The 9,691-nt window shown below is 41.6% G+C and overlaps 1 protein-coding gene across 1 annotated transcript; it reads right to left on the minus strand.

The window, feature by feature from the left end:
* Positions 1-2,165: 2,165 nt before the first annotated feature.
* On the minus strand, positions 2,166-9,228 carry rabggta (Rab geranylgeranyltransferase subunit alpha). Its single transcript, XM_030050187.1, has 17 exons — positions 9,093-9,228; positions 8,689-8,724; positions 8,426-8,536; positions 8,019-8,143; positions 7,384-7,571; positions 7,017-7,274; positions 6,689-6,772; positions 6,479-6,561; positions 6,263-6,358; positions 5,429-5,534; positions 5,270-5,321; positions 5,103-5,191; positions 4,910-4,998; positions 4,713-4,829; positions 4,468-4,581; positions 4,247-4,334; positions 2,166-3,110 (listed from the first exon to the last, which is right to left on the minus strand). The coding sequence occupies exons 2-17, from the start codon at positions 8,689-8,691 to the stop codon at positions 2,962-2,964; spliced, it is 1,752 nt and encodes a 583-aa protein (XP_029906047.1). The 5' UTR covers positions 8,692-8,724; positions 9,093-9,228; the 3' UTR covers positions 2,166-2,961.
* Positions 9,229-9,691: the final 463 nt, after the last annotated feature.

Raw genomic sequence — 9,691 nt, forward strand, 5'->3', positions numbered from 1 at the left:
TCTACTGATCAGTTTAACAAATCAAACCCACCTGAAACATCCCGGCCTCTGTGCTCTGCAAACTCCAAGACTGTGTGCGTCCATGAATACAGCTTAAGTCCACAGATCTCCATCATTCCTTTGAAGTTTGTATGAAGGAAACTGTATCGTGTGCAGGAGAGCGCAAAAAGTGAATTGTCCATTCAGTTGTTTGTTGCAACACACAGCAGTACATGGTGAGCGCACACTCTAATACACAAAAGCAATGGACGATAGTATTTAAACTACTGAACTGCTCAAAATGTTGACTGTTTGAACTTCTAAATGCCAACAGACTTTTGAAGCAGCAAGCGATTTGAGGGGGGATGCCATTTCCTTTATTTGCAAAATGACAGATTCATCTCCCTTGTGAACCTGCAATCCCCCCTCCCACATTCCCATGTTGCAGAGAGAGTGCAGAGAGGTTGTTTAGTTGAGCCTGCAAAGTTTGAATTTACGACCCTGGCCGTGGCCCTGAAATATCAGCAGACCAACTGTGCTGTGTATTGATTAATCCATGGGGCTATCCATGGTGCTGAAGTGGCAGATGGAGCTGTGAGTGCGCCTTTTTCTCTCAGTCCCACCCTTCTGTCAGTTTTGTCTTGGATCTAAAATATTCTCTAAACTATATATTATAAATACTCATTTCTATACTATATTACAGTCGATGTGCTGTATGGGGTAGTGTCACCTTCATGATCAAATTACTAGCAATGTTAAGTCACAGAAGAGCAAGAGGTATTCATATAATATTCCTTTAATATTTCTGTGATCATTCAGTAGCATCTGTGCTGCTGAAAATACACCCCAGACCGAGCCACCTCTATAATAAAATAATTTAGGAGACATGACAACAGATGTAGTTATTACTATAGATGCTTGGTGTAACTTTGTAATGTACTTAAAAAAAAAAAAAAAAAAAAAAAAAAAAAAAAGGCCTCTATAAATAAAAATGACTTGGGTAATGTGACTTAGGATCTGCACTGACCAAATCACACTGAGCGGCTGGTTTCATAATTTGAGATAAAGTTTATCCCATCAAAACTACTGTATGTTTTGGAAAATAGGCAATATTAAGGTGCTTGATGTCCACATTCAGCTGAAGAATAAGCCCACGCAAAATATGTATGTAGCCTAATAGCAGTTCTTTTAGATCAAAATTACAACCACAATTATGTCCTTTGGGAAGTGTATATGGGGTGTGTGTGTAGGCTGGTGGTGTGGGAGCAGTGGGTTACTCCCATTGAGCCAACCACCCTGTTAAAAAATAACAAATCATCCACTGATTTAAAATATTCTTTATTGCTCTACCATGAAATAATAGGCAGAATTTCATTTATGGTTATGTCTACTTACACTTAGTATTTATGAAGTATGGGATATTCTTAATTATCCTGCTTAAATTACCTGCATTGTATTCTTGTTTAATATTTGAATTTACTGAATGGAATTATTGAGCTTTGAAATAGTGATGTTCAGTTTATGACATTATGAATATTGAACTATTAATTGCATTTCAGTGACTGGTAATCTATATTCATCCATTGATTGTCATTATTTGATTTATGGAACATGAGCTGATAAAGTGTTTGTTTGTTTCCTGTGTGCAGCACATACAATCCAAAATTTCAGATGATCCATACCCTAAACTCTGAAACCTGTTTTTCACCTGTATTTTATGAGATCAGCCCTGTGCTCACGTACTGCTGGTACATTACACAAGCGTCTCAGAACATTTCCTCACCTGTTCTTAATCCATACGTGACCGTGTCACTCATACAAATCACAATCATCAAGCAGTGAGTTTCAAAAATTTCTTATGCCTGCAGAGTTTTAACAACTGCATCATTATCGCCACCTTTTTTTCCCCCTTGAACAGACATTGCTGTAAAATCTGGCATCAGGCCAGGAACAACAAAGATGAACAAAGGAAAGTGTTACCAAAGGTCTCAGACATGAAACTGGCAATGGCACTCCCAAAGGACAGGTGTTACCCTCAAGGCTTCGTCAAGATTCCCACTGAAAATGCCAAAATGCCTTCTTGACGTCAGACAGGTGTGAAAGACAAGCAGGCGTCAACTGTTGACTAAATTGCAAAATCAAATTTAACATAAAAAAAGAGGTGGTAACCGAAGACATAAATCCAGTTCAGGTGACACAATCTTTTATTGCCCTGACACACCTATGGAGCCAACTCAGCCTGGTATAGGCTTAGTATATAGGCCATAAGTTGTCCATACTCAGGAAAACCTTGATTTTCCTGTCTCACTGACCATAGAAAACCACACAAGAGGCTTACTGGAAGGCAGTGACACAATGTGTGCTGTTTTATTAGTGGATCAGTGACTTACTGTGCAACAGCATAGTGCCATATTGTAAATGGTTTACACAACCTTTTATAAAATGTGCAACGCTCTGATCAACTGTTTTTGTTAACATCTCACCTCAGCTTTTCTCACAATTCAACCGTTACGTTTGACTTTTAAATCTTACTAGAAGCAATAAGCCAGCATTGCAGTCTGCCAATTCGTGTGCAGTCAATTTACTCCGTTATCAGTGTTGCAGCATGCATTTGGGAGTTGTATTAAGCATCCGTATGCACACACAACTGAACAAACCAATGCAACAGTGAGTAATACAGACTTGCAAATGCACAGGTATGCAGACACATATATACACACACACATACACACACACTCATACAAATCTAGACTTTCTGTGAAGGTGTTTCAGTGACATCTGACGTATGCTCCAAACCATCAGGCATCAAAATCCTCAGGGTGGGTGTGATTCAGATTCTCCCAAACAAGTGGAATTAATAGTGGTACAGAGTCACAAGACGCTTGAAAACACCCACTTGCTGTTCACAAACATACATGCCCAGAAACACGGACATACACACAAAGAAATGGTGATGGCAGTGAGTCCTGCCCTGTTGTCTGATCAGAGCAGAAGGTCTGTGACTGATGGCAGCAGCTCAGCTAACTCTGATTGGATGTTGGTAGTCTCGGTGATGGGGTTGCCTCGGAGATCAAGGTGTTTCAGCTTGGGGCAGGAGACCAGAGGCTGAAGGTCTGCCAGCTTGGAAATTTCTGTGCATTCAAGTTAAGGAAAAGTCTTTATATTACAACCAGCATCAGTGAGCATATGTAAAGGTATTAATTACTCTGGTGCAAAAGAAGGAAAAAACGTGGAATTAAGGCAAAAATGTCTTAATTAAATATTTATTTTTCTATCTATAGAAATACAAACTCAATCATATATGGACAGGCGAGTCTTTGTACATTCAGGTCATGCACATGCTGAAACTTAATTCCCCCTGTCATTACTGAAAATTGCCTGTGTGAAAGTGGCCTCGGTGTCACAACCTGCAAACCTGACATATTCCTGTGAGGTGAATCAACTGAAATGATGCAGGGTAATGAAGCATGAAGAGGAAGAGGTGTGCCGTGGGTAGCTGTTTGTCTGTGTCCCAACCTAAGGACACTGATTGTTCTGTGAACTTAGAGAGCTGATTTTGTTTACTCGATCACCAAGCAAATGTTTCTCCTAACTTTTAACAAAGGGAGAAGCTAGCCCTGCATGACTCTAGTGGCTTATATGACTGGTGCTCTTTAGTGAGGCAGGCAAAAGTCCATTTAGAATCAAATCCTGGAAGTTTTGCTTGGTATTAATCTTTAAATGATGCCGGCATCATTTACACTATTTAAACACTAGTATTAAGTAAAACTTCCAGAACTTTTTTCTCCCAACTTATCACTGTATGACCTTAATCATAGTGTTGCTGAAATGCAGTGTCTTTTGTCAGTTTTTAAACTTTGTAAGCATCTGATCTCCCTTCTATTGCAGTAAACCTTTCAGTAGCAGCAAGCCAAGCGTAGTTGAACCAGTGTAGGTGTGTGGAACCGAGCCTTTTGCACTACAGTTGATCTATGCATTTCCAAAGTGTAAGAGAAGACCTTACTGGTTTTTGCGAGGACCCAAATGTAATAAATTCCAATCAATAGGGTCATGATCCAAAGTATTACATGAGCAAAACATAAAAAGGGGCCCCCGACGGCCTTTTTTTCTATAAAATGAATAGGTTAGGACAGTCTCTTGCTTTATGTTGCTATTGCATCGCTCCTGTAAAACCAGCAAAATCCCACAGACAAGCCATATGTCACCTGTGAACAGAACTGAACTGAGTCAACACACTAATGAATAGGAAACTTTGATTTAAGGATACTGTTGTTCTTTAAGTATACCTCCTCCAGTTTGGGAAGATGATACAGTCCTTCCAAGTTTTCTATGCAATTGTTGTCAGCTTCCAAGACCTGGAAGGTTGAAGCAGGCCTATTAATCAGATCTGCTGTGCAGGCAAAGAAATCAATATGTAAATGCATCTTTCCTATGCTGAAAAAGAGGTAGATATGTATAACAGTTGTACTGGAATCACAGGGTTATTACCTCCAGGCACTGCAGCATAGCAAACTGCGGAGGCAGCCGCTGCAGTAGATTGGACGACAGATTAATATGGGTGACCAGTAACAGCTGGTCCAGGTGGCATAATGTGGTCAACTTCTGTTATGAAAGAGAGAGAAATACCAAAGTGACCTCACGATAGACGGTCCAAACATACTGAAAAAGACAAGATATGCAGAGAGGATTTCATAAGAACTCAAAATAATTCGTCATCACAACTATGAGCCAACCTTGTCAGAAATGCTGAAGACGCGTACTTCTGCATACTCCATTTTGAGAATGGTGTTTTCAATCATAAACTTACTGCACAGGTCACTGTAGTAGGCAGAGCGCATGGAGTCCACCTCCTGAGTGAGAAAGTGAGAGAGTTTGTTGAGTGATCTGCGCCAGTGTTTTGGGCCAATACAATTCACCAGGCGGTACTCACTTTGAGAGTTTGGAAATGAGCAAGAGTCTCTTTCTCGTATCCCAGGGGGTCGAGTGCCCTCATCAAAAGGATGATAGTCAGCAAGCACCCTGCCGAGACAAGAGAGAACATCAGTGGATAAATAAAACACAATATGTTCAGGGGCACAAACACAAAGAGCTCTGTGGGTGTTAACAAATACAGAAGCACGTACACTTATTCAGCGGCTCCAGTTCTTGCAGCTGGTTGCAAGATTGTAGCTCAGACTGTAACACAGAGGTCTTCTCTACTGAGAGTTCACTCCTAAACAGAAAGACCAAAGTCATGTCTCATTTCTTAAACAAACTACATGATAAACACACAATAATGCACACCCGGTACCTGAAAAGTTCCTGATCGGTAGCAGAATCTCGACACCAGCTCTCATTTCGACCTGGGGAAGTTAAAGGTGGTGAACTAAAGCTTGAAGAAATGCAAGTGAAAAACTCTTTATGTATGACATGTAAAGCTCAAAACATACACAAGAAGAAGAAGTATCACCTGTGTACAGAGCACAGTCTCTGTGAGTATGTTTTTCTGTCCAGTGCACAGTCAGATTATGCTCATTGGTGATGTCACTTATTGTCCCAGGAGGAAGATCACAGATCTGAGTCCACGTTAAGAAATGGACAAAATTCCAGATGTGTATTACTACAGAGGCATTTTTTGAGATAATGTAATTATTCCTCCAGGAGAAATGCTATTTTTGGTTGGCCCCCCTCCACAGGGAGATCACACTGTAGGGGGCAGCGACAGCATGTAACCTCGGGAACTGTTCCTGCTGCTGACGGATTCAGTATCTTGACAAATGTAACTTCAGCAAGGTGGAAACTTGCTTTACGAAAAAAAAAAATCTAAAGTTAAACAGCTGTTTAACTGATTGTACTAAGAAACGCCTGGGCGACTGTGCATTGCGAGGATGAACAAGCTGCCAAAGAAATAACATACAATACATTCCAGCAGCAGAGATAGCATTTCATCACCGTGTATTGTTCATTTGCATGGTGTAACCCTAACCCTAACCCTTTTGTCACTGTTATACATACCGCAGCCAGGTATTCTGTTTTTATCTTTCATGGTATTTTATCATAATATCTCATTAACTCTTGTTTATTGTGTTTTTTTTATAGTGTGTAAAGTGCTTTGTAGCTTGCTTTCAAACGCGCTATATAATAAAGGTATAATTATAAAGGTATTAATGAGCAGGTGGTATGTGAAGAAAGATATTAACAGAGAGTTAAACCTATTTCCTGTCCAATCAGCAACATACAGTAACAGTCATCATCAAAGGATGTGGTATAACCTGTTAACTGTTTGTAATAATGGAAAGGATACCCAAACCGGACTGTGTTTGAAGTGTGGGTGGACACTCCTCCATTCCACTCGCTGGGGCTGGCCATCCAACACCAGCATCAGACCTACAGACTGTGCCTAAGAGAACAAAAGACAAGAGGGTGGGTGAATGAGCAACCCTATGACACAGCCGCCATGTGTAAATACTGGAATATGAAAGAGAAAATTCCTCTTGTGAGAACATGTGAAGGCGCTCACATTGACGGGCCGGGAGAAGGCGACTACCACTCTCTCCTCCTCCCGACTGACATACACACAGCTGATCATCTCCTCTCGTTCCGCTGTGAAACAGAGAGTAAGAGAACTTTAGTTGTGTACAGCTCACGTGTGGAAGGTGATCACAGCAAACACATCAAGCATGCTGTACATACACATGTAAAACCATTAAAGATACACACACATACACACCTCTGCCTAGCAGCCACCGATAGTAGAACCAGGCGCTCTGGTCATTGGGGTCAGTGAAGAAAGCATTCTGTACAAGCTCATATTCTGGACAAAAACATCAACAAATGGATATTATTTTGTGGTAACTGTAATAAATCACATCTTGCAGGGTGAACATTACAATGCAATTCATACATGAAATCATCAGGACCTTTCTGAGGAAAAACAAATTGCCTACAGTGCTTTTGAAGATGCAGAGTGCCCCCTGTCTGTTTCTATTCAGTATTACCTAACTACAAAACACTGACTACACAATATGATCATTCATTTGCAAGGTCAACATGTTCACCTTTGAGCAGCTGCTCTTCACACACGCGGTGGGAGTGGGTTTGCGGGGAAGGCGGAGGGGAGGACTGGGGAGGCTGGCGGCAGGGCGAGGGGGGCTCGGGAGACTCCGGGTGCAGCAGGGGCAGTAGGGTGCTGCGGTAATGCCAGCTGGAGTAGTTGGAGAAGTTGGAGCCTATGAGACGATCGGTGAACTGCAACTCCTGATCCACGGGCACGCCGGACATCTTCACAACCATCCGGCGATAGTCCCAGCAGTGAACTGGGGCAAGATGGGAGGATATGGCATGAGAAGGGAATGGGAATAAAAAGCAAGGAGTCACATATATGCGTTTCCTTCCTCTTTTCTAGTTTTGCCCTCAACCACTTACAGTTGCGGTCGTCCAAGCTGAGGCAGCGATCACAGAGGCTCAGTTCTCTAGCCCAGTCTGGTCGAGGCAACCGGGCTGAGACCCAACCTCGATGGTGCCAGCTGCCGTACGACTTGGGGTTCATCTTCAGACAAGACTCCAAAAAGGACAGCTCCGCCTCGTATATCTTCTGCAATTCATCCTCCTCCCTGAAGAGAAGAAAAAAAAGAAAAAGAGAAAAAAAAAGAGGAAAAAAGCATCATCCTACTGTCAAATCGACTGCTTGTATAGGCCTATATATTTGGAAAAAAAAAAAAAAAAAAAGGTTATGCTGTGCACTGTTTAGGGTTACTTTAGGTCAGTTCACTAAAAAAAAACAGATGTTGGTGACACTGTATTACACTATTTATTTTAATGGTTATTGGTTAATGTTTATGAGATAACCAATTTTGATTTCTGAATATTCCTTTAACTGTCAATCATTTTAAACCTGTGACTATGATTTGGACGCACAAGCTTTGTCACAGTAAATGGTTAGGGAACAAGAAATCCAAAACAACAACCAAATCCCCACCCATTAAGCCCCTGGACCAAGTTTTGGAATAGCTATCCTGACAGAAAGACAATATTTGATGGTGAAAATCCTGTAATCCAACCTCACAGTCTCCAGGTGCAGCAGAATCTCTCTCCTGTAGTTCCAGAGGGTTGCAAAATCAGGGTTGGATGACAGCAGTTGTTGGGTTAACTGGAGGGCCTCGTCATCCCAAACCCCCTCTCTCCTCTGGCGTACAGGACGGGGTGTGCGAGCGTTTTGAGCGAGGCAAGCAGACAGATGGGACAGGCAGATGAGAGTGAAGGACGCAGGACCAATGAGCACAAAGGGATTTAGTGATTAACTGAGTGTGGTAACACTTAGAAACAATGATACCAAAGAAATCTGAAACTACTTAAAAGACTCGATAAACTCCACAAATCCCTATCCACAAAATAGAGCATCAGATTGAAGTACTTTATCTTTGATATAAAGCCTCCAGTCATGCTATTATTTATTCATTGAAAGGACCTTAGAAAAACAGGCATCTCTTGCAGCCACGTAAATCTTCAGCTTCTTCTCCCGCTCCTTCCTTTTCTCCTCCTCCTGCTGGGCTGTAGATTTGATCTTGACCCGACCATGCTGTCAGTAGCATGAAGGGAGAACCAGGCGGTTATAAATCACTTTTGCATAAAAATAATGAATAATTTACTGCTACATGTATGTTGGCCTCAACCCTGCCAAAAAAGGAGTACACTCTTCAACACAAAATTAATATGAAAATGATTTCCTACCATCCTTTATGCCTGGGAAGTGGACTTGTGGAAAATCTGTGTAAAAAAAAAAACAGCATATATGGTGCAGAGTGAGAGTCCAGGTTAGGCCTCAGCAACGTGTGACATTACACAGCCGCACACAAACTTGTCCCTGTCAAATTGGCTCAAAAGTTGTGACAACTACATTTTGTTAGCCCCTGGCGCTGCTTGGTTGTCAGTGTGTGTGTGTGTGTATCCTGCCCTCAGCAAAGTTATAAACCACAGCAGCAACACTCGTGGAGCATTTGAAGTCAGCTGGCTAGCAGAGCAGCGCTGCAGACACAGACACAGAGCAGGGCTCCTCCTCACTGCCTGCGGCTCACAGGGCCGGCAGCCGCGGCTCACACGCCGCAGTCAGCAGCTCTGCACGGCGCAACACTTACCCCGAAACACGCGGCTCTGTTTCTGCTCCGCTCGCTTTCTCTTCTCTGGAATATGGTTTGATTTGTCTGTGTCACTCTCCACAGGCTGACGACTACAAATTTTTACTTCCGTCTCATGAAAATGCCGTCACTGAGGAACTGTTTCCAAATCCTTGAGGCTACAGCGCCCTCCACTGGACAAAGCAGGTAACGACTCTGCACTGTGAAATTTTAGTTTTTATTCATAAATAAAAACAACAACAACATAATGTACAAGTACAGTCTGAGCATGAAGAGACTCTAGTACTCATATTATGATAACTTGTAACATTCTTCTTCTTCTTACTATTATTATTATTATTATTATATACCTTGTGATATTAATCCCAAACGATTCATACATACCTACATAAAACACCTAAAAACAACTAAAATACAATAAAGTAAAATAAGTAATAATAATAATAATGATATGTGTGAGTGAAGACGAAAAATAACCACACACTGAAATAACTTTACTGTACTGTAACTGTATTTTTTTCTTGGAGTTATTTCAGTGTGCAGTGCTTAATTATTGTATTCACTTAAAAGTGTGTGTGTGTGTGTGTGTGTGTGTGTGT

The sequence above is a fragment of the Myripristis murdjan genome, chromosome 4 (assembly GCF_902150065.1).
Source record: "Myripristis murdjan chromosome 4, fMyrMur1.1, whole genome shotgun sequence".
NCBI lineage: Eukaryota > Metazoa > Chordata > Actinopteri > Holocentriformes > Holocentridae > Myripristis > Myripristis murdjan.

Excerpts from the sequence above, each read along its gene's own strand:
- rabggta (XM_030050187.1), bottom strand. Across the intron at positions 8,144-8,425 it reads GAGATGCCTGTTTTTCTAAG|AGGAGAGAGGGGGTTTGGGA; the intron begins GTCCTTTCAATG and ends CCTGTACGCCAG. Across the intron at positions 7,572-8,018 it reads CTGCACCTGGAGACTGTGAG|GGAGGAGGATGAATTGCAGA; the intron begins GTTGGATTACAG and ends TCTTCTCTTCAG.